At 36.2% G+C, this 25594-nt stretch overlaps 1 protein-coding gene across 8 annotated transcripts in view; it reads left to right on the top strand.

Moving 5' to 3' along the window:
* The window catches only part of STAU2 (staufen double-stranded RNA binding protein 2), a 306837-nt gene that overhangs the window by 110404 nt on the left and 170839 nt on the right, over nucleotides 1-25594 (top strand). For all 8 annotated transcript variants that reach the window (XM_042923874.1, XM_042923880.1, XM_042923878.1 and 5 more), the window contains 4 exons: nucleotides 3697-3856; nucleotides 5119-5226; nucleotides 7364-7576; nucleotides 17916-18053. In XM_042923874.1, coding sequence (XP_042779808.1) covers nucleotides 3697-3856; nucleotides 5119-5226; nucleotides 7364-7576; nucleotides 17916-18053 — 619 coding nt within the window. The remainder of the gene's footprint in view (nucleotides 1-3696; nucleotides 3857-5118; nucleotides 5227-7363; nucleotides 7577-17915; nucleotides 18054-25594) is intronic.

The following is a 25594-nucleotide window of genomic DNA, read 5'->3' as shown; positions in this document are numbered from 1 at the left end:
AGGCATTTACTCTTGGTATTTCCTGTTAGTGCTAGAATAGTTTACTTTTTATGTTAAAATACAGCAAACCTGATTTCTCCTCTGATAGTTACACAATATAATATCCATATACATATGTATCCACATGCATACACATATACATATATAGAGCCATATTTGATGGCCACAAAGGAAGAGGCCCCAAGGGCTCTTTAGTGTGCAATTAATATTTTGGTCAGAAAATCAGCAGATTGTTTCAGTATGGTTATGTGTTATGACATCATATTCCAGTAAAGTCATAATGAACAGAAATTTTGTTTGTCTCTGTGGCAAACCGAAATGAGTTTTGTAATTGTCAGCAGGCCTTAGTGATTATAGTGGCGCCCACTCCCTCTACTGTAGTTAAAGGTCTGTTAGCATTCCAGTTGTGGACCTCTGTTTTCAGAAGTGTATAATTAATTGTAAACATTTGCTCTATGGTGAAAGCTTGCCATGTAAGATCTCAGTACAGGAGTCAATTTCTGATTTCAGGTTGTCTGTTTTAAAGTTTTATAGTGGAACCAGTTAAAAATATCCATGAAATACTGTGTAGGTGGAAAACTGAATTTTGTGGTGTACACAATGAAGATAACCTGCATTTATTTTGTTAGTCTTTTAAGATCTATGCAGTAAGGGTATCTAAAACAATAGGAAAATGCACTTCAGGAATGCAGTGAGAGATTGTGTACCTCAGTATACTAGGTCTTGTAATCGAAGAGCAAAACAGATTGTGGTTTTTGATGCTTCGTCTTAGCATATTAAAAGTATTTTACTGTCAGTGATCTTTTTCTTCCTTTAACTTTTTTTATATTTGCCTGTTTAAAATGAGAACCTATGACATAATGAAAACACATTTAAAATACTTTATCTTAAAACAAAATAATAGAAAACTGTGGCCAAGAAAATTGACTTTAGGAATTTAAAACAGCGACCATTTCTTTTTTTCCTACTCTGGATTTCCCCACTGCAGATGACACTATTGATTTCCCTGACATTGTGTCGTAATTTCTTTCCTAACTCTGACCCTCTTTTCGTCTCCTTCACTGCCGTCTATTGTTTCCCCTGCCTTTTGATCATGGGCCTCAATCAGATCCCAGCCTTAGGCTCTCCTTTTCGGTTCCTTTACACTTACCCTTTCCAGGTGCTGACCCACTCACATGGTTTCAGTTATTGTCTCCCAGAACTGCATCTTCAGGGCTGATGTCCCTTTCTGGTCCTTTACCTTCTGTAAGCCTTCGCTAATTAATGCCATCTGCCTGCCGAATTCTTCTATGACAGGCTCTGTGCAGTTTATCTCAGGCTGAATATAGAACCCTGCTCTTCAGATGTCCAGTAATCATCCCAAACATAGTAGGACTTCAGTTGGACTTCTCTTTGCTTTGAAACAGACATTTTTCAGCACCGGACTGATTTTAACTTAATTTTTTTGACATCATGTTGTAAATCCACCACTCCCATCAAAATCAATCCTTTTACTTTTACTGAATTGCCCAATTCAGTGGTGTTAGTTCTCAGTCATCATTTCACTTGGTCTGTGAGTATAATTTGCCACAATTGCCCCCTCCCTCCTCCTAGATCTACTTTTTCCCATTTAACTTTCAGGAAGGACCCTGTGCTTGCCGTTCTTCTTCCTGTCACTCCTTCCCACAGAGTTCTCACTGTCCTGTGGCTTTAAATTCCATCCATATATTGATGACTTTCAAATTTTATCTTCACCTTGGACCTCTTTCCTAGAGTCCAGACTTAGAGTCCAGACTTGACTGTTCATTTGACACCTCCACTTAAGATGTCTAAGCAGGCTGAGTGATTTAATATCCCCCAACCAGAGCGGCTGATACCCACCCCCAACAAACCTGTTCCTTCTCCAGTCTTCGCTGACTCGGTGTACAGGTACTCTGTCTTCCACTTGTTCAGCTCAGAAGCCCTGGGGTCATCCTTGACTCTTCTTTCATATTCCATAACTAATCCTTTGGTAAACCCGGCCAGCTCTGCTTTTGAAATTTGTTCAGAATTGAACTGTTTCTCATTACTTGGACTGCTGCTACCCTAGTAGCTCCCTGTTGCTGTTCCCTTGTGTTACTGCAGTAGTCCCCTGATAGATCTCCTTGCTTCCATCATCATCCCCTACTGTTCTCAGCATAATCGTTAGGTGATCCCTCCAAAATGCAAGTCACGTATGTTACTTCTCTTCCAAACCTTCTAGTGGCTGGCCATTTCACTCAGGGTAAAAGTTGGATATTTACAATAACTTTTATGTAAGGCACTAAGGAATCTGGCTACCTCTTTTCCTTTCTTAGCTTTCCTTTTCTCACTTCCTCAACTGTAGCCAGATAAGCAGCTTCTGAATTAATTGAACATACTTGGCACACTGCTGCCCCAGGACCTTTGCACTTGCTGTTTTCTCTGCCTCAGATGCACTGTTCCAGATATCTGGGTGTTGCTTCCCTCAGTTATTTTAGATCTTTACACAATTGTCATATTCTCAATGAGACCCTCCTTGGCCACCCTGTCTAAAACCTACCTCCTGAACACTTCTGAACCTTTCCTTCTTTTTCTGTTTAACTTAGATCTCTAACATACTAGATACTCTGCATATTACTTTAGTTACTATCTGTCTTACCCAGTACAATGTGTTTTTGTTCATTGTCATACTCCCTTGTCATATAGAATGTCCTCCACAAATAATTGTTGAATTAGTGTATTTTATTGCATATCCTCTTAATTTTTTCTTCTTAATTTCTTCTAGGTTTGTTCTTTCCTCATTCAGCCCTTTTATCGCTTCATATCTTCATCACTGGTACTGTCTAGTTGTGACTCCTTACTTCAGTTTTGTTAAACGCGAACCTGCTAAAATTTCTCTCTTTAAATACATTTTATTATTATACTGCTTATCTACTTAAGAATTAGCTTACCTCCCCATTCTTTCTTATGTTCGATCTGATCTTATTACTTGGCAAAGTACTCACTCCTTTGGAATGGAGCTGTAGCTCTATCTCTCTGCCCCTCCCATGTCTAGTCATAACTCTTCTGCTGAAGTCACAGAAATCTGCGTCCTGTCCCCTGAATGGGCTTGCTTGTCTCCTGCCTCTGTTGTGAGTCTCCTCCGTCAGCACCAGACCATTTGGCTTGTTTCTGTCAAAATCTGACTGAAAACTGGGGCGCCTGGGTGGCTCAGTTAGGCATCCGACTTCAGCTCAGGTCATGATCTCATGGTCCATGAGTTCGAGCCCCGCGTTGGGCTCTGTGCTGACAGCTCAGGGCCTGGAGCCTGCTTTGGATTCTGTGTTTCCCTCTCTCTCTTCCCCTCCCCTGCTCATGCTCTGTCTGTCTGTCTCTCTCTCTCCCTAAAAAATAAATAAACATTAAAAAAAAAAACTCTGACTGAAAACTTCTTACTAGAAGTCTTCTGTGATATAATTGAATAAATTTTACTATATTAATTTATGTTTCACATTGTTTTCTCTAATATGTTTTTCATGGAGATAGATACCTATAGATATATTGACTCATATTTTATCTTTTATAAATACATTTGTGAGGTTAAAACTTTACTGGGGTTAATAAGAGGGTATATAGTACATTATATGGTTGGTATCAATTTCAAGAAAACAAATCTTATTGATGATTATAGAATGATTTTATTGAGCAAACATTAGTATTTTTATTTTCTTATTTTAGGTATCATTGCCCAATGCCCAAGATCTTTTATGTTCAGCTGACTGTAGGAAACAATGAATTTTTTGGGGAAGGAAAGACTCGACAAGCTGCTAGACACAATGCTGCAATGAAAGCCCTTCAAGCACTGCAGAATGAGCCTATTCCAGAAAAATCACCTCAGGTATGTTACTGCTACATGTGACAGTCTCTTCCTTATCGTTCCCTGGTGAGATTATTAACAAGACAAACAAATGCATTTTTATAAGTAAAAGAAATCATCTCCTCTGATAGGAAAGAATATTAGAATGGTGGCCTGCTATGATCTGCCTCTCAGATTACGTGCCTCCTGCACTAAGCTCACGTGTTCCTGCTAGGATGACCTTACCTTGGAGAACTTTGGTTCACCCACAGAGTTCACTTCTGAGGCAACACAGGATTTAAGGATATGAACAAGGATGGGAAATAGCATTCATTTACCTTAGATTTAATGCTGTGTTTACTGAGTATAGAATACACTGTGTTAATCTAGAGTCAAGCAAGGAATTTAAAGTGGAAGAGATTTGTGTGGATTTTTTTCAGCCCCACTTTATTTTACAGACCAGGATATTGAGGCTGATCCTGAGTAATTTCACCCATTCCATGGCTTTGGCGACTCTCTCTGTTGATTTCAAAACAGTAGCTCCAGCCCAGACATGTCTTACAAGATACCTTCTTATTGAGCTATCCACTTAGTTATTGCAAACTGTACTGTTCAACCCCTGCAGATGCCCTACTATCAGACCTCCTGTCCTTCCCCTTTGAGATTCATCTTAGTTAATGGCCGACGTAGGTGTTTTTCTCCTTGTACACTTTCATTATGACTCTAACCTCTGTGCTTATCTGTTTTTACACCACGTCGTAAGTTTCTCGATAGCAGGGATGCTGTTTCTTGATCTTTTTATCTCTGAGACTTACCCTGTGTTCAACATATATGAAGCCCTCCAGAAGTATGTGGTAAAGAAGTGAATAACTAAATTGGTGCCAGAATCAAAGAGCTCCAAAATCCTGGTTTACATCCTGTACTCCTTCTACAATTCAGTGTTTACGAAAATTAAATAGCATTAGAATATTGGGGATATTCTAATGGGTGGGGGATACAGATCTCTAAAGAAAAGTGAGTCTGGGGACATAGTATAAACTCAAATTTGTATATGGTTGAGTAAAATTTTTCCACACTCAACATTTATTCTTCCACTTTCAGGGGGGGAAAAACCCTAAAAATTAAATTACAAAAAGCCTCACAACAAAGCCTACAACTACTCTTGTTACATAGGAATCCACAGGATACAGTCTCTGGTTTCTTTTTTCTTATTGTATTTCAGATAGGCCCTCTTTATTGTAGAATATATGTAACAGTTTGCTACAAAGCAGGTTTTCATTGCCATCCTGTATTTTGTGATTTAGAACGGTGAATCCGGAAAAGAAATGGATGATGACAAAGATGCAAACAAATCTGAGATCAGCTTAGTGTTTGAAATTGCTCTGAAGCGAAATATGCCCGTCAGTTTTGAGGTAAGTGCTCAGTAGAGATCTTCCATTTCTCTCCCCCTGCTCCTCACTTTTTAAAATAAACGAACAAATAAATTAACTGGCATACTAATCTCCTGAAAGAGTTCAGGTGCTTTCTTACGCTCTCACTGTCTATCATGAACTCATATAGGCCCTGGAGAAAGTAGAATATACTTTCTATACTTACTGTATACTTACTATAATATACTTACTAGAATATCATGGGTTCCTGCAGATCTCTTTGGCTTTGCTGTATTAAACTTTTTGTATGTATATATATAAATATATTTATATTTTTGTGTATATATATATATATATATATATATAATTTGTAGATTTATAGTATGCTATAGGGTTTAGTGTTTTTGGTAGGATCAAATTGAAAGTATTCAAGTTAATGTTTTGTGACACATATACATGGATATCTAAATTCCTCTAAATTTGTGGAACCAAAATAGGTTTAAATTTAACTTTTACCAATAAGTCACAAACAAGTAATTAGCAGCTCTCTACGTTACTGCCAGATAAACATGTCACAAAATATTTATAAAAATCATGTGACATATAAAAGGGAAAAAAATTTAAATCATTGTAATACCTTCTTTATTAAGAGGTCATTAATTTTGTAACTCAAATATCTAGAAAATAGACAAAACCCAGGAAATAAGCTAAAACGGTTGTAGAGGTTCCTCCTTCAAAGTGGGTGGAGTTCATCTACTAGAAAGGTCCCACATTTTATTCACTGTCAAGATCAACTGACCTCAACTGAGAACCTGTCTTTTTAGACACAATCCTCCTAAAGTTGGGTTATCTGATTTCTTAGCCTCTAGCTGATTAAAAGCAGAATGAGGAAGGCAGGAATAGAATGTACTTGACGGCCTGTTGGTCCTAGCAAGAAATGATAGGGAAAATGTACTATCAAAAGTAATTACATATACTCAAAAATTGTTGGAGCATGGGTCTTTTAAAGGCTACAATGAATAGGAATAATTTTATAAGTCTTAGAATTCCTTGAAAGCATCAATACATTATAGTATAGAATATTTGGTGTTCATAATGATCTAATGTGAACAATAAAAAGGTCAAATATTTAGTATTCTGTTAAGTCGGTAAAATGTGTACTTTTTTTTTAATTGAGGAGGGTGCCCATCAAAGTTATTAAAATAAACAGTTTTAGTGTTTCAACTAGTAAGCTTAAATTACATGGAAAGTATGCTTATCATAAGTTTCTTAGCCCCAGTAATGTTGGATTATTGAGATACTGTGTTGTTTTCCTTTTCCTAATTGGTATTATTAGAAGACAAAATTTTAATGTAAAGTTACATGGTAAACTATTTAACTGAATAGGGTTTCTTTTATAAAAGGTCCGAATTTTGAAGGAGACTAAAGTTTTTAGCATTTGGGTTTTGGAGAGCACCTTTCCTCCAAAAACTGGAATATTTTAAAGAGCACATTAATACAGGGTTTAGGGATGCTCATTCATAGCTGGCAGATTCATAATCCATTACTCTAGAAACATAGGTATTTTTTATGGTATGTCTACTTACCTTTTTAAGATCATGTCACAGAGAGTAAACATTCCTTTCTATAAAACAGCCTTTGAGGTCTCCATCAAAAATAGGTTATTTTCACCCATAAGTTATTTTTGAGAGGCTTCCACTTGTAGGATGCTTTATGGGCTAGAGAACTCCAGTAAGAAATAGTCCTTGGACTTCAGTAACTTATTCTTACAGAGGAGAAATTAGATATTTACACAGTTATATACAAACTATTATTCTGCATGGTCTGTGTACCTAATCCAATATGGTATGTTTTATGTTCTTAATTTTCTGTTCCATAAGAAACTGGGTCACCATAATTAGAATTGCCTATTTTAAGCTAGTAAAACACAAATTTTGAGTGTGAATTGAATGTATTTATTTAGATTTTTGTTCTTTCAACTTCATTTTATTAAGCAGCATAAGTATCAAAAAATGAATGGCCCCTATATAATGTCTATATAACTTTATTAAAGAAATCTATAATTTTGGCATAATTTTTTGTAATTTCAATTTTGATTATGATACGAGTGTTTAAAAGATGCATGAGATGATAACACTACTTAAGAGCCTATATTCAATAGTTTACTTATATTTAATAGGTTATTAAAGAAAGTGGACCACCACATATGAAAAGCTTTGTTACTAGGGTGTCAGTAGGAGAGTTCTCCGCGGAAGGAGAGGGAAATAGCAAAAAACTCTCCAAGAAGCGTGCTGCAACCACCGTCCTACAGGAGCTTAAGAAACTCCCGCCTCTTCCTGTGGTTGAAAAGCCAAAATTATTTTTTAAAAAACGCCCTAAAACAATAGTAAAGGTAAGTGTGTGCTTGCGAACATTAGTCAGGTTTACTATATAAATACTATGGTAACTATAGATAAAAATTTTTCCGTAGGACAGGCACCTAAATGTATGGATTATATACAATCCCAGAGTCACCGGTGGTCCTGGACTATAAATTAATAACACTCTATTTTGTTTTAAAATTCTTTTTACTGTTCATTCTTTTATTTTGAGAGTGCGATAGAGTGCATGTGTGATCAGAGTGGGGGGGGGGATCAGAGAGAGAGAGAGAGAGAGAGAGAGAGAGAGAATACCAAGCAGGCTCCACACCATCACCATCGAGCCTGATGTGGGGCTTGAACTCACCAACTGTTAGATCACAGCCTGAGCCAAAATCAAGAGTCGTATGCTTAACGACTGAGCCACCCCAGCACCCTTGTTTTGCTTTTAGACACTTGTATACCTGTGTTTGTTCATCAAAAAACAGTACCTTCCATATTTCTAGTTTTTATGGTTTAAAAAATACTTTCTCATTCATGGTCACCATGTGATTCTCATCAGGATTGTGTAAGGTAGATGACGTTACCCCTCCTTTTACAGTAAGGTTTCATGAAACATGCGTGCTCAAAGAATTTGCTCGCTTTTATTCACCTCACGTGTGGAACAACTTGAAGGACTCTGTTTTCCAACCCAACGTTCTTTCTGCACACAACACTGTAATGTAGTAACTTGTTGGGCTCTCATGAAATGATGATGGGTTACAGAGTAATAATCATATGAGTCGTACTAATGCTGGTGACGGTGGCAGCAGCCGGTAGATATAAAGCACCGTGTGCGGCCAGCTTTGTCCCAGCACTTCGTGTGCTTTATCACATTTGATGCTCGCAGCAGCCCTGTGAGGTAGACGGTACTATTTTATTTCTGTTCTTTCAGGCATGTAGAGCTTGGCCAAAGAAGAAAACAGAGCACACACTTTTGCAAGATGCTGTGACTCTTTCTTTTACTGGAGCAGGTTTTTCTGTTTACATTAACAACAACAACCCAAAAAGGAATGAGCTCAGTCGACACTGAGTACAGGACACTGCCCATGAGTGCGCACTGTGTATGGGATGAACGAGCTAGCCTTCTGTTTACAGAGAGAGCCTTCAGTTGCCAGCATGTCACTTGCCCCCTCAGTGTCACTTCTCTAGCAGACTTTGGGTTAGCTCTACGAATCAAGGGTTCCAAAAGCACGGGTTTGAACCACATGGGTCCATTTGTATGCAAATTTTTCTATAAATACAGTATTATAAATGTATTTTTTCCTTATAATTTTCTTTTCCTTTTTTTTCTTATGATTTTCTTAATAACATTTCCTTTTTTAGTGTAAGAATATACTATATAATACATAAAACATACAAAATATGTGTTCATTCACTGTTTCTGTTATTAGTAAGGCTTCTCTGGTCAGTTGTTGGCTAGTTAGTAGTTAAGTAATTAACCATTACCAGTTAAGTCTTGGAGGAATCCAAACAAAAAAACAAAGTTATACGCAGATTTTTGACTGAGTGGGGCGTTGCCCCCCCCCCCCCCCACACACCTTGTTCAGGGGTCAACTGTACGTTTTATCTGTGACGAACCTCTTTTGTTTAGATTGTACTATGGTACAACTGGTATTTTTATAGGTTTTCTGCATTTTGTACCTTTGCTTTATTTAAAAATACATGCATACATATTCACATAAATAAGTAACTACATAAACGTGTTCTTAATGAATACTATCATTATGACAAGGTGTAGGTTATGTAATCCTTGAAATAGCATTCTACATGGTATGTAAAGTAGACTAAAAATAAATGGCAAATAGATACACTTATGAGTTCTAGTGGTTCTGAGGGCTGGTTTTCATTCATATGCTCTAACCACATGGTTAGGCTTTAGGATAATGGTTGTTTGTGGGTTTTTTTGTTTTTTTTTTTAGCATTTAAGTGGGTTTTTAATTGAAATACATTTGACATATAACACTGTGTAAATTTAACGTGCGCAACCTGTTGATTTGATATATTTATATATTGTAATTGTCATTGTAATATGTAGGTGTAATTATATATAGGTATAATAAGCACCTATATCATACCACATAATTATCATTTCTTTTTAGGAGTTGGAATAATTAAGATCTAGTCTGTTAGCAAGTCTGATGATTCTAATCCAACATTGTTGTCTTTTTCACTCTACTGTACATTAGGTCTGCAGAACTTATTTACTACTTGCTGCAAATTTGCACCCTTAAACAACATCTCTCCTATCCCCCTACTTCCCAGACCCTGTAACCACCATTTTGCTCTCTGTTTTTATGAGTTTGGCTTTTTTAGACTCCACGTATAAGTGAGATCATGCAGTATTTAGGATAATCGTTTTTTTTTTTTTTGTTTTGTTTTTTAAATTTTTTTTTTTTAACGTTTATTTATTTTTGAGACAGAGAGAGACAGAGCATGAATGGGGGAGGGTCAGAGAGAGGGAGACACAGAATCTGAAACAGGCTCCAGGCTCTGAGCTGTCAGCACAGAGCCCGACGCAGGGCTCAAACCCACGGACCGCGAGATCATGACCTGAGCCGAAGCCGGCCGCTTAACCGACTGAGCCACCCAGGCGCCCCTAGGATAATCGTTTTAAGAACAGAACGTTTGGATTAAGTTTTGAGTGTGAATCCCTGTGACCTGAGCAAGTAACCTAACTTTTCTAATCTTACATTTTGTTTTTTATAAAGTAGGAATAATAATTGAACTAGTTTCATGGGATTGTCATGTGTTAACTGAGATAATACACAGAATGTATTAGTAATTATTATTAAGTATTTATTAACAATACAAATAAAAAGTGCTCAATAAAGGTTAACTATTGTTATTCTATACCTGTCTATTCACATTTTAGATGTATGTGAATATATCTGTGGTCTGTTTTCTGAAATATTTTTTAAGCATTTTTATTATTGGGGTGCCTGGGTGGCTCAGTCTGTTGAGCGTCTGACTTCAGCTCAGGTCATGATCTCACAGCTCATGAGTTCGAGCCCCATGTCGGGCTCTGTGCTGACAGTTCAGAGCCTGGAACCTGCTTCGGATTCTGTGTGTCTTTCTCTGCCCCTAATCCACTCGAATTCTGTCTCTGTCTGTCTCAAAAATAAATAAACATTAAAAAAAATTTTTTTAAAAGAATTTTTATTATTGAAGTATAGTAGAAGTACAGTGACATACTTGTGTCTGGAGTACAATATGTTGACTCAGCAGTTCTACACGTTACTGAGAGGTCACCACGATAAGTGTAGTTGCTATCTGTCACCATTTGTTATTACAATATTATTGGCTGTATTCTCTATGCTGTACTTTTTATCCCTGTGACTTATTTATTTTGTAATTAGAAGTTTGTACCTCTTAATCCCATTCACCTATTTCACTCATCCCCCTCCCCCCTGCCAACCACCAGTTTGTACTATGTATTAGTGAGTCTGTTTGTATTTTTTTGTCTTAAATCTTTTTATGTATAAAATCTATAGCTCTTCCACGATGGAAGAACAGTGCTCTACATCAGAATGGTAGTACAAAACTGGTCACAATAATTTCCATCGAATTTATTAAACTAAATCTAATCTTAATAAGTTATGAATAATGAGCCATTAGGCTAGAAAAGATCTATACTTTTTTTTTTAATGTTTATTTATTTTTGGGGAGAGAGACAGCGTGAGCTGGGGAGGGGCAGAGAGAGGGAGACACAGAATCTGAAGTAGGCTCCAGGCTCTGAGCTATCAGCACAGAGCCCGATGCGGGGCTCAAACTCACAGACCACAAGATCATGACCTGAGCCAAAGTCGGACACTCAACCGACTGAGCCACCCAGGCGCCCCAGATCTATACATTTTTATATAGGATATAAATATAACCCTATTGTTTTTAACGATAGCCATTAAAAGCAAGATTATTGTTTAAATGTTATTCCCCAGAGTGGAGAGCAACATTTTAAATTCTAAGAATTATTTGCTGCTACTTCTAGTATATATTATTCCAGAACTTTCCCAGAGTAGGTTAGCCCCCTACATTTTTCTTCACATACATCACACTTGTAATTACTTGTACCATGTCTGTCTTACGTTAAAATAAAGCCTATAGACATCTTCTGGAATGTAAGGTTATTTTAAGAAAACAGCATACATACAGTGAGTTGGAATCTAGATAATTTTAAGTATAATCACACCTTATGGTGGGCCAATAAATGGGTCAGGTTGGAATAGTATATTGGTTTTCAGCATTTTCCTCCCTTCCTCATATGTCTTATACATGTAGACTCTATAGTTCCTTATTATGCAGTAGAAGTAGAGAATAAACTGTTGATGATTTACTTTAATTTTATTTAAAGTAACAAAACATCACATTTTATTTAATTTTCATAATCATGCTGTGGTGTAGCTTTTATCCCATTTTACCGATGAGGTCCTTGGTGTTTAAGAAACGTACCCAAGATCATGTAACAGTTCGGTTCCAGGTCCAGTCCTGTCTGTTTCCAGTGCCCATCTGAAACCGGTTGATTGTGAACTCCTCTTGGATTTTAAGAGTAACGCTACACAGTAACCTAACAGTTACAATGTTAGATTGTTTTAATTATGTCTTTGGGTCTATATTTTGTTTTTTAATGCGGTTCTCTTCTATAAGATGAGAATTTAGAGAAGTGTTTCCAACGTTGGAGGTAAAATTTTCTGGATACAACTATTACAAGACTGTCTATACTAGTTCGTGGAAAGAGAACATAAGACTTGATATCCAAGGAATAAGTTAATTGTCCGAGGTGCTAGTAGTTAATTTCAATCAAGGGAAGAAACCAGCCATTCTTAATGTTCTCAGACTCCATTATTATCTAATTGGATTTATGCATCTGGTTTTTTGTCATTGGAATCCGTATCAACAGTGTTTTGGAACTTAAAAACATTTTTATAAAAGAGGCAAATTAAATAAAAGTAAAGGCAGCATACCATTGGAAGTACATATTTATTTGAGTGTCTTCAGGAACTGGGCATACTTCTAGTGCTAGACTCAAAAACTTCCCTTTACCTTTTTGTTGATATCCCACTCTTAGACTTATAACTTATTGTCTGTATTTGTCTGTTCTTATCAATCCTTTACTTCGTTTATAATTCATTAGTTTTCATTTTTGCTATTAAATATGGGTAGAAACCAGAATTTTATCAAAAGCTAGAATCTTCCCTTTCTCTCCTCTTCTTCCATCTAACTATTGCAGTAACTGAAGTTCTCAGTCTTTTTCTTCTCTTACTGCACCTAGGCTTCTCTTCATACTTCTAGGGTTTCAATTCAGTCTCTGTGTAGATGATTTTCAGATACTCTTTTGTGCTATATGCTGCCTGTTGGACATCTTCACTTCTTATTTATTTCACAGGCACATCAGACTCATCATAAACTCCTTCTCCTCCAGCATTCCTTGTCACAGTGCCTGGCATCACCATCCCACTGCTGCTGAAACAGAAACCTGGGAGTCATTTTTAACTTTTAACCATTATATCCAGTCAATCATCAAATCCTGTTGAATCTATCACTTAAGTATTTCTTAAGTTGGTTCATTTATTTCCATCTCTTTGCCATCTTTATTTGGTTCGGCTCAAAATCATCTCTTGCCTGAACTGCTATAGCAGGTTTTTAATTGGCCTTCCTGTAAGTACTTTTGACATCCTGTCAACTGATCTTTTAAAAAGTGTTATCTTTCAGAGACACCAGTCAGATCATGTCATTCCTCTGCTTGAAATCTTTTAGTAATTTCCCGTTTCTCTTTGGATAAAGTCCAAAATCCTAAACATACTCTAAAAGACCCTGCAGGATCCGACCTGCAGCAGCAAACTAGGTGTGATGGAGAACCAGGAAGAGCTCCGACTATATACAAGTTTAGTGTGACACACACAGCCTGCAACATAGTGATTACCCTTGCCTCTAATACTTGTTTTAGAGTAAATTTTCACAGGTGGAAACAGTTCTGCCCGTGTGATAAATACACAGCTTCATATCTAGGAGTAATATCCGAAGAAAGTTCATATGCACAGAGAATATTTGATTTGCAAAGATTGTTTTTTTGTTTTTAAACCTTTTAGAAGGCACTAAAACAGCTATATATAAGTTTAAAAAAATTTTTTTAAAAGCTTTATTCATAAACATTTCCCATACAACGTTAAAAATAGAATACCTTCTAAATGGCTTATACAGTATTTGTATGTAAGTTAAAAAGCCTATTACGTTAAATGAAAACTTACTGCCCAACTTGCATCTAGAACATTTCTCAATGAGATTGAAGCTGTGTAGGCCCCTCCTCTGTTACGTCCAGATACCACCTCACATAGTTAATCACAATATTAGTTTTATATTTAACGTTTCCTGACCTTATAATTTTATTGCATGTTTGTTTTTTTCTGAAAAAAATTGCATTTGGTTAGCTAGCTTTTAAAACAGCTTTGTTGAAGTATAATTGTACATATTTAAAACATGCTATTTGGTATGTTTGGATATATGTGTACACCTGTGAAACCATGACCATAATCAAGATAATGAATCTATCCATTGCTCCCAAAAGTTTCCTTGTGCCCCTTTGTAATCCCTCCACCCTCCATTCCCAAGCAACTACCTTCTTTTTGGATGGCTTCTTTTACTTAGCATAATCACTTTGAGATTCGTCCATGTTGTTGCATGTTAACAGTTACTGATTCTGTTGTTTTTTTTTTAATTAAAAAAGCTCTTTTAAATGTTTATTTTTGAGAGAGAGAGAGAGAACGTGTGTGTGCATGCGAAGAAGGGGCAGAGAGATAGGGAGACAGCATCTGAAGCAGGCCCTGCACGGTCAGTGCAAAGCCCTGTGCAGGGCTTGAACCCATGAACCACGAGATCATGACCCGAAGTTGGAAGCTGAACCAACTGAGCCACCCAGGCGCCTCTGATTCTGTTTTAATGCTAAGTAGTATTCTGTTGTATGGTTATACCACCCTTTGTTTATTCATTCACCCTGTGGTGGATATTTGGGCTGTTTCTCATTTTGGGCTATAAATAGAGCTGTTGTGAACATGTGTGTATGTCTTATGGGCATAAGTTTTCCTTTTCTTTAAAAAAAAATTTTTTTTTAAGCACTTTTTTATTATTGAGAGAGAGAGAGAGAGCGCGAGCGAGTGAGCGTAAGCATGGGAGGGGCAGAGAGAGGGGGAGACACAGAATCCGAAGCAGGCTCCAGGCTCTGAGCAAGCTGTCAGCACAGAGCCTGACGTGGGGCTCGAACTCATGAACTGCGAGATCATGACCTGAGCTGAAGTCGGACACTCAACCAACTGAGCCACCCAGGTGCCCCATAAGTTTTCCTTTTCTTTTTTGGGTAAATGCTTGGGAGTGAATGGCATGGTCATTTAGTAGGCATATACTCAACCTTTTAAGAGACTGTCAATTGTTTTTTCAAATGAGTATACCATTTTACATTCTTAGCAGCCATCATTTTAGTTGCTGCACATCCTTTCTAATACATAGTATAGTCTTGAATTTCAGTTGTACAAATGCATGTGTATTGATACTTCATTGTGGTTTTAATTTATATTACTCCAGTGGCTAATGATTGTGAGCATTGTTTATGTGTTTGGTAGCACATGAGGTTGGATGAGGTGTTGTTCAAATCTTTTGACCACTTCAAACATTAAGTAATAACTTAAATAACAATAAAAATAATAAAATGTAAATAATAATAAGTTTATTATTGAATTTTGAGAGGTCTTCATACATTCTAGATACAAGTTCTTTTTTTTTCTTCAGTGAGAATTCTTTATGTTTTTATTGAATCATAAATGAAATGCAGTATCCCATTAGTTTCAGGGGTACATCATAGTGATTGAATATTTTTAGACATTATGAAATGATACCATTTGTCACCATACAAAGTTGTTACAATATCATTGACTGTATTCCCTGTGCTGTACATTATGTCCCTATGACTTACTTATTTTATAACTGGAAGTCTTTACCTCTTAATTCCTTTCACCTATTTCACTCCCCTCCACATACAAGTGCTTTATCAGATATATGGTTTGCAGATATTTTCTCTAAAGCCTGTGACTTAACCTTTTCAAAGAACAGAAATTATTAATTTTGAAGAAGTCTAATTTATTATTTTTTATGGGATATGATTTCAGTGTTGTATCTAAGAAATTGTCACCTAACCAAGTCACAAAAATTTCCCCTGTGTTTCTTCTGGAAATTTTATAGTTTAGATATTACATTTAAGTTTGTGAACCATTTGAGTTAATGATAATGAGGTACGGATTTAAGTTTGTGGTTTTTTTGTTTTTTTGTGTGTGTGTGTTTTTTTTTTTTTTGCATATGAATATTCAGCTGTTGCAGGACCAGTGGTTGAAAAGACTACCCTTTCCCATTGAATTGCTTTTCTACCTTTGTCAAAAATCTGTTAACCATATATATGTATGGGTCTATTTCTGGATGCTGCTGTGTTTGCTGGTCTCTGTCTCTTTATGCCAATACTACACATACTGTCTTGATCACCATAGCTTTATAATAAATCTTGAAATCAGATAGTCTGAATCCTCCAACTTTCTTCTTTTTTTCAAAGTTGTTTTGGTTATCTGTCCTTTGTGTTTCCACGTGAATTTTAGCATTAGTTTATTAAGTATTACAAGAAGTATGGTAGGATTTTGATTGGGATTACAATGAATTGATAGATCAGTTTGAAGAGACTTGACATTTTAAGCATATTAAGTCTTCTGATCCATGAACATATGTCTGTTCATTTATTGAGACCCTGGTTAATTTCAGCAGTGTTTTGTCGTTTTAGTGGGTTTTACATGAATTATATCATACTGTATTCTTCTGTGCTTGCTTTTCTTGTCTTATTTAAAATTTTTTTCTGAATTTCATTCATTGTGAGGCATGCAGCTGTCCTTAATTCATTTTCATTGCTATATGCCACTCCACTGTATTAACATGAGATAATTTATTATTTTATTGATAAATGCTTAGGCTATTTCCAGTTTTTTTGCTATTTCAAATAATGCAGCTATGGATATTCCTGTATATATGAGCTAGCACATATGGGAAATCATTTTCTAAGGGTATTTATATGTCTATGAAGAGGCTACTGGTTTTTAGCTTTACTAGACATTGCCAGATTCTTTTCCAATTTATATTATCAGCAGTGTATAAGGATTTTTAAAAAGTTTATTTATTTTGAGAGACAGAGTGGGGGAGGAACAGAGAGAGAGAATTGCAAGTAGGTTTCATGCTATCAGTGCAGAGCCTGATTCAGGGCACAAATGCACAAACCGTGAGATCATGACCCGAGCTGAAACCAAGAGTCAGATGCTTAACCAACTGAGCCACCCAGGTGCCCCTAAGATTTTTTTTTTTTTTTAAGTTTATTCATTTACTTTTTCAGTAATCTCTATACCCAATGTGAGGCTTGAACTCACAACCCTGAGATCAGGATTGACTCTTCTGACTGAGCCAGCCGGGCAGTCCAGCAGTGTATAAGTTTTTGTTACTCCCTATCCTCACCAATCAGGGCTGTCAGACTTCTTAATTTTTGCCAAATAGATGAGTGTGAAATAGTATCTGACTGTGGTTTTAACATGCATTTTCTGAGTCTTTTTTTTTTTTTTTTTTTTTGAGAGAGAGCGAGGGCAAGAGCGCATGTGTGTGCAGAATGGGAATGGGGCAAAGGGAAAGGGAGAATCTCAAAACAGGCTCCACACAGCCTGACACATGGCTCAATCTCATGACCCTGGGATCATGACCTGAGCCGAGATCGAGAGTTGGATACTTCACCAACTGAACCACCCAGGCACCCCCACTTTCTGAGTCATAATGAGGTTGATTATCCTTTCATATGTTTTTCTTCTGTTAAATATCTATTCATCTTCTTTGCCCATTTTTCTTTTATATTGTCTTAATACTTTTTAGGAGTTTTAAAAAATATATTTCGGATGCTGGATACATCTTTTTTTTTAGTTATATATATTGCAAATGTCTCTTCCCAGCTCATGGCTTATCTTCTTACTTTCTTTTTGGTGTTTTTTGACGAACAGAAGTTGTGAAGCAACTCTAATATATTAAAGAGTTTAAAAGCAGCCTTAGCCCAAGTTATCAATAATGCCTTTGAGCCCTAAATCCCATAGAAGTCTTAGTTTCAGATCCATTGTATGATTTACCTTTAGAAATCTTCATAAATGACTCTCCAGTTGCATTATCTTCTCTAGTCATGGTTTTGGGGTACAGAAGATGAGGGGAGAACCACTGTTTCTTAAAGGATCTGATAATAGGTTTTGCAAGCATATTTTGAAATTTTCTCAAATTATTTTTTAGGCTGGACCAGAGTATGGTCAAGGAATGAACCCCATTAGCCGCCTGGCTCAAATTCAACAGGCCAAAAAGGAGAAGGAGCCAGATTATGTTTTGCTTTCAGAAAGAGGAATGCCTCGGCGTCGGGAATTTGTGATGCAGGTACTTCTAACTTCTGTGTTAGAAAACAATTTTGTAACTACTGAAAAAAATTAGAAACCCCCAGGTTGGAATAAAGATGTGGGGGCAAGGCAGACTAGGAACTAATAACATTCATTCCTTCCAGGCCCACCTGCTTCTTGGCTGAAACATTCAAGTGTCAGGGACATGTTAGAGTAGACCATCTGGGTTTTTGAAGGGACTGTGAGTTCACACAGGTTATTTACCACAGAGTGTATAATTCAGAATGCTTATCTCTAACTTAGGTTACGCTTTGCAGTCAGGGGCTGTTAACTACTGGGGGTAGGATACGGATGGAATTAGAAACATAATTTAGAAAATAGATGTAGAAGATGGAACAGGGCCAAGAGCATGAGCTTTTGGGTTATCAGGAAAATTAGGAAAAGAAAGCTAGCTGGTGAGGACTGAGGGACTCAGAATTGCTGAGAGATTTAGGCATTTAGAGATTTAGAGATTTCGGATTGAGGCACAATGCCTAATATGTCCTCCTTTTATTTATTTACTTAAAAAAGTTTTTTTAATATTCTTATTTTTGAGAGAGAGCACAGGTGCTTGAACTCAAGTGGGGGAGGGGCAGAGAGAGGAAGACAGAGGATCCAAAGCAGGCTCCATGCTGTGAACGTGGAGCCCTGTAGCAGGGCTTGAACTCATGAACTGTGAGGTATGACCTGAGGTGAAATCAAGAATTGATTGCTTAACTGACTGAGCCACCCAGGCGCCCCCCTCCTTTTAAAATTCTACCCATTCATCTTCATTTGCCAACTCAAGCCCCAGTAGTGAAGAAACCTTTAATTCTTATTATGCAATTTTCAAACATACCCAAAGGTGGATATTCTTAATAGTTTACTACAAATAATAATACAATGGAATAGGAATAGCATATGAGGAATATGCCCAGCATCCAAACCCAACAATTAAGATTTTTGCCACACTTACTTCAGCTATCAATTTTTCTTTCCTCCTTCCCTCTCTTTCTTTTCTTGAAGTATTTCAAAGGTAATATCTAGCCACCTATCATTTTAACCTGCATACTTAGTGTATATCCCTAAAAAATATGGAAGTTTTTCTTTTGTGTTTTTACATTAGGCATGATTCATACTGATTAGAATCATCTAATACTCAATCTATATTGAAATTCTGCTTACTGTACCCAAACTGTTTTTGTTATAATTGGCTTGTCAAAGCAACTTTCTCCAATTAGACTCATAGATCTCATTTTTAATTAATCCAGTTAAAACCAACAGATATTTGTTAAGTGTTGACCATGTGGCAGACATTTTGGCACTAATACATAGTATCTCATTGATTAACTTCTCATGCATATTTAAATTTTACCTTCTTTCCCAATTTATAATCTCCACGTTTCTTTATCTCAGAGTACCTAATATAGTATATGTATATAGTAGTACCTTAAAAAACCTTTGGTGTACATTTGCTGCCTTCCTGCTTGATTGAGAGCTAGCATCTTGGGCTTTTGTTGGAGATGAAAACTTCTGATGGGAACCTCAATATCCGAAGATGGGGGAATACTTCTATGGTAGTAAGCACAGTACTGTCTAGATGTCATTAGGACCCAGAACAGTTTTATTCTAGTATTTTACTTTGTAAAATATGGGCACTATTTTTCTTTTTACATGCTTAGCTTTAAAGAATTCTAGGAAATATTTTTAGAACTCTAAAACCTGAGGGGGGGTGGAAATCACCTAAAATTTAGACCTGTGTTAGGATAAAAACTGGCTTTGACTTTATTAAACAATTTTTTTTGAGTACCCCTTTTGAAAAAGGAATTTAGAATGTCTTAGGCCAGTTTCCATTTTATGGGTATTCATAAACATTCTAGTCAAATGGGAACATTTGGCTGTGCTTTTAAATGTTTTCACACTGAATTCATATTGTTTTTTCCCCTTCTGGAAGCCCCAGTGGATTCATTATAGTATTGCAGCAAGTTTATCAAAGTAAAGGCTTTTGTATAAACTACTTAAGCAATGTTATCATTTGTTATAATTGAATGTGGAAGTAAAATATCCAGAGATAATATGCTCATATTTATCTATCACCAAAAAAAAAAAAAAAAAAGGTAAGTTTGTGTGTTATAAAGTAGATGCAGTTACTTGTACTGATTATTAGACAAGGAAAATCTCTGATGACATTATCTGGGTGTTTATTTCTAGAGCGTATTTCTTAAAGCTTTTTATTATTTTAGAAAGAGGTATTTTAAGTTTTCAATGAGAAAATAATGACAACTACACCAAATTGTATATCAGCACATTCTATTATTACATATCATGAGTTAATTTTTCTACCTCTGATTAAGGTCTTCAGGTTTTAAAAAAATGCATAAAGCAAGTTTCATCTATTATATTTGTTTTTTTTTTCTTTAATGTTTATTTATTTTGAGAGAGAGAGCAGGGGAGGGGCAGAGAGCGAGGGAGAGAGAAACAATCCCAAGCAGGCTCTGCACTGTCAGCACAGAGCCCATTGCAGGGCTTGATCCTATGAATGGTGAGATCATGACTTGAACTGAAACCAAGAATTGGACACTTAACTGACTGAGCCACCCTGTGCTCCTATTTTTTTTTCTTTTTTTAAGAGAGAGAGAAGGCGCAAGTGAGCGAGGAGCAGAGAGAGAGAGAGAGAAGCAGGGCTCACCTGAAGTGGGGCTCATGTTATTTTTACCTGAAGTGGGGCTTGAGCTCACCCAATGCAGAGCTCATGCTCTACCCAAGTGGGACTGGATCTCCCCTGAACCAGGGTTCAAACTCATGAACCCATGAGATCACAACCTGAGCTGAAGTCAGATGCTTAACTGACTGAGCCACCCAGGCACCCCCATCAATTTTTTTTGTGACTCATTGAAAGTAAATCAATTAAGTCTTTGGTAAATGCTACTTTAGAACTATTTTTTTTACTTTTTTTGAGGACTTATTTAAATAATTTGTTTAAAGATAAAAACCTAGCAGTCTTAAAGTTATTGCATGGCAAAATAATTGAGCTTCTTTGTAGACAACGTTTTAATGTAAAACTATTATTTGTAATAATTTAAAAATATTGTGAATTTTTGAGGAAGATGGCTTATGAAGTTTACTTACATACTTGCTTACTTACACATTTACATGCTTTTATAATTATGTGACTTATTTTTTTGAATGTTCACTGTGTTTGTTAGCAAGGAATCAGTGTCCTTCAGCACAGTCCTCTTTTTCGATACTAGCAAATAACTCTGGGATAATTACCTGCAACCTTTTGAACCATGCCACCATGTCAACTTGTGTGAGGTGAGGGGTAGGAGAATGGGAAAAATGAATCTGGAAGTACCGGTGCTAGAAGTAAGTCTTGAAGGTGTCAGAATAGGTCAGATGGAAAGCTGGCAGATACAGATCCAACATGAATGCTGAGTCGGGAACAGCATTACCCAAGAGCAGGAGACTGGAGTCAAAGAGCATCAGGCCTGGGTAGATAAATGAGATTTAGAGATGAAGCAGCAAAAGAATTGAATGAGAGCTCGTGAGGTGTATGTAGCATGTCAAAACAGCTGAAACTTTTTTTTTTTTTTTCCCCTGCTGACTGATCCTGCTTCCATTTACTTTGGCAAGTCTTTTGTCCCTCAGAGCAGTAGAGGAAGCTTCTGACGTAGCTGGCCTAGTCTGTTAGCTAGCAAGCATTCCAGCAACAACACAGGGGCTGGTGAAGCTGGGAACTAACCAAACACTGGAAAAAATAACAGGTAGCAGAGGCCTGGCTCTAGCCAGGGACTCAAGCACATTATACCTAGGGCCTGCTATATTCAGGTCAGGTGCAGGCCAGCACAGATATGGGAGATAGTATGTGTTCACCCAGCTCCAGGGATCTGCTGTGGACAGGATTAAGTATTAGATCAGTGCTTCTGAGGGAAGTCCATAGACTACTGCTGATTTGTCATAATGTACTGGTTTCTAGTTTTAGAAGAAAGAGCAATGAAATGTTTCAAAGACAGTGCACAGATTTGAACTGTAACATTTGAGATAGTTGTTACAGAAACTCTATAAAGAATGTGTTTTCAGTGTTTCATATACAACAACTATGTCATTTAGTTCATCTTGACTTTCTTTGTCGTATATTTGCACATTGTTTATACTTAAGTTCTTTAACCACTGTGTTAGAAGTACTTGGTTCACTGAAGCTTAACGTGGTGATGGAAATGGTAACACAAATCAAACTGAAATAATGGTGTAAGAATAAATGGCAAGCAGTACACAAGTGTGGACACCAGATGGAAACTGGTATGTTCTGAGACAAGTGAAATAGCCAGTTATGCTTTAACTGTGTAGAAGTGTCATGCTTTATATCCCAAAGCTGGATTAGTTGTACAACATACCAGTTCATTACTAGTACACAGAATATTGTAATTGTGAAATTTTATTAAGGTGGCATGAAACTATTGAAGCTAATTTTTTTTTTTAAAGCAAAGCATAGTGACATCAAATTTTCATTTATAGATTGCCTGTTCAGCTTTCTTGCTCATTTTTCTACTAGCTTTAAAAAAAATTGATTTGGGTGTGCCTGGGTGGCTGGCTCAGTTGGTTAAGCATCCATCTTCTGCTGAGGTCATGATCTCACGGTCCGTGACTTTGAGTCTCATACAGGTCTGTCTGCTGTCAGTGCAGGGCCTGCTTTGGATCTTCTGTCTCCTCTCTCTGCCCGCCCCCCCCCCCCCCCCGCCACTTGTGCGCCTCTCTCTCAAAAATAAGTAAATATTAAAGAATAAATAAATAACTCTTTAAAAAAAATGATTTATCGGAATCTACTATATACTCTGGAATGTAAGTCTTTTTCAGTTATGTGGCCTTTCAAGTATCTCCTCTTGTGTTGTGACTTTCCTTCCCCCCCCCCCCCATTTTTAGTGATGTTCTTTTGAGGAACAGAAGTAATTTTTTTTTTAAGTTTATTTGTCTATTTTGGGGGTGGGGAGAGGCAGAGAGAAAGAATCCCAAGCAGGCTCCGTGCTATCAGCACAGACCCGATGTTGGGCTTAATCTCACAACTGTGAAATCATGAACTGAGCCATAATCAAGAGTTGTATGCTTAACCAACTGAGCCACCCAGACACCCCCAGAAGTAATTTAATGCAGACAGATTTATCTGTCTTTTCCCTCATGTTGACTTTATAAGTGTAGACATCCAGAAGAATAATGCCCCCACCTTGTTTCTCTTCAATAGGATCTTGAATGTTCTTAGTACTTTGCATTTCCATGTAAATTTTGGAATCAGCTTGTCAAGTATTGTAAAAATCATGTGTGGGATTTTGATGGTAATTCATTGAATTTATAGGTCAATTTGAAGAGAATTGATATCATATTGAGTATTAAGTACATGAGTATGGCGTATCTATTAGGTTTATCTTAATTTTTCTCGGTGCTTATTATTTTTTTATATAAAGTTCTTAAACATCATAGGTATTTGATTTTCATTCAATGTAAATGGTATCTTTTAATAATTTTCTACTTGATTGTTGATGGGATATAACAATGCAGTTGGCTTAGGGCTCCTGGGTGTTTCAGTCGGTTAGGCTTCTGACTTCGGCTCAGGTCATGATGTCACAGTTCGTGGGTTTGAGCCCCATGTCAGGCTTTGCGCTGACAGCTCAGAGCCTGGAGCCTCCTTCAGATTCTGTGTCTCCCTCTCTCTTTTTCCCTCCTCCTACTTAGGCTTTCTCACTCTTTCAAAAATAAATACATAAATAAATATTAGAAAAATGTGGTTGGCTTTTGTATACTGTAATATACATTGAAAACTTTACACTCTCATAAAGTCTTATAATTTAGCTGTAGATATTCTTGGATTTCCTATATAAATATCATATATCCAAATGATGACAATTTGTTTTTATACTTCTAATTCTATGGTTTTTTTCTTGTCTTATTGCTCTGTCTAGGATTTGTAGTAAAATGTTAAATACTAGTAAAAATAGAGGGCATCTTTGTCTTGTTTCTAATATCAGAATTTCAACAGTAAGTATAATGTTTGTTGAAGTTTGCTATAGACTTTTTGCAGAATGCCCTATATCATATTAAGTAAGTTCCCTGTTTTCCTTAGTTTGCTAGGAGTTTTTATTATGAATGTATGGTGAGTTTTATCACATGCTTTTGCTCAATTTGTTAGGATGACCATATGTTTTGTCTCCTCAATCTGTTAATATAGCAGATTCCACTGATTGATTTTACTTGAATTTCAAATGTTAGACCAATCTTGCATTTCTGGAATAAACCTAACTTCATCATGATTTTTCTTTTTATATATTGCTTTGTTCAATATACTATATTATGCAGTTTAAACTTTAACAGTTATACTTGGGAATGAAATTGGTCTGTACATTTTCTTTCTTAAATTGTTCCTGTTGGGTTTTAGAATCAAACTGATACCTCATTGAATAATTGGGGACTGATTTCTCTTTTTCTTTTATTATGTGAAGTTTTGTAAGGTTAGCATTATTCTTTCTTAAATATTAGGTAGAACTTACTGGAGAAGCTCTCAGGAATTTTCTTCATGAACACGTTTTTAATTATTGTTTTAATTTTTTTCTTTTAGTAGTTATAGAGCTATACAGTTCTGGGTTTATTCTGTGCCAGTTTTGGTAATTTGTATTGTTCAGGAATTTTTGTACTTTCTCTAAATATTCAAAAGTTTTTAGCTAAAATACTCAATATCCCTTATTATTTTTTAATTCTACAGAAGCTATAGTAATCTCCTATTTTCTTCTTATTTGTGTCTTCTCTTGCTTTTCTTGATCAGTCTTAACTTTGGTTTGTCATTTTATTAGTCTTTTCAGGGAACCAACTTTTGCTTTTTTTGAATTTCTCTATTGTATTTTTTCTTTATCCTTAATTTCCCTCCTTGTCTTTATTCCATTTTCTTTGGATTTGTTTTGCTCTAATAACTTTTTGAGCTGGATGTTTAGGTCATTACTTTCCTGCCTTTCTCTAAGCTTTTATGGCTATATATTTTTTTCTAGATCCTTTAGCTGCATGCTTCAGGTTTTGATGTATTGTATTTCCATTATTATTTATTTAAAATATTTTCTAGTTTTTATTGGGATTTTTTCTCTGCCCATAGATTATTCAGACTTAATTGTTTCATTTCCAAAGTTGTGCGTATCTTCTTTCTTATTTGCTGCTTTGATCATTTGTTGAGACCAGTGTATAAAAACAAATCCCACTGTAGTTGTGTATTTTTTATTTCTCCTTGTAATGCTATATACTTCTTGCTTTCTTTACTTTTAAAAAATTATTTATTTTTTCCTTTTTGCTTTCCACTATAATTTTTATATTTGCATTAGCTTTTGGCACATGCATCATTAAAAGCTCTACCCAATTCAGAAAATGTATATGTGGATATGAGATGGCTGATGTATATTTAAATACGTGTGTGTGTGTGTGTGTGTGTGTGTGTGTGTGTGTGTGTATACATCAATGGTTTGCAAAAGGTAATTGTGGAATAGTTCTAATAATAAAAAGCTGTTTATTCCATATAAATGTTTATTTATAAAC

This window comes from Panthera leo, chromosome F2, assembly GCF_018350215.1.
Source record: "Panthera leo isolate Ple1 chromosome F2, P.leo_Ple1_pat1.1, whole genome shotgun sequence".
In the NCBI taxonomy this organism is placed as follows: Eukaryota; Metazoa; Chordata; class Mammalia; order Carnivora; family Felidae; genus Panthera; species Panthera leo.
This window is presented reverse-complemented; position numbering and strand designations above follow the sequence as displayed.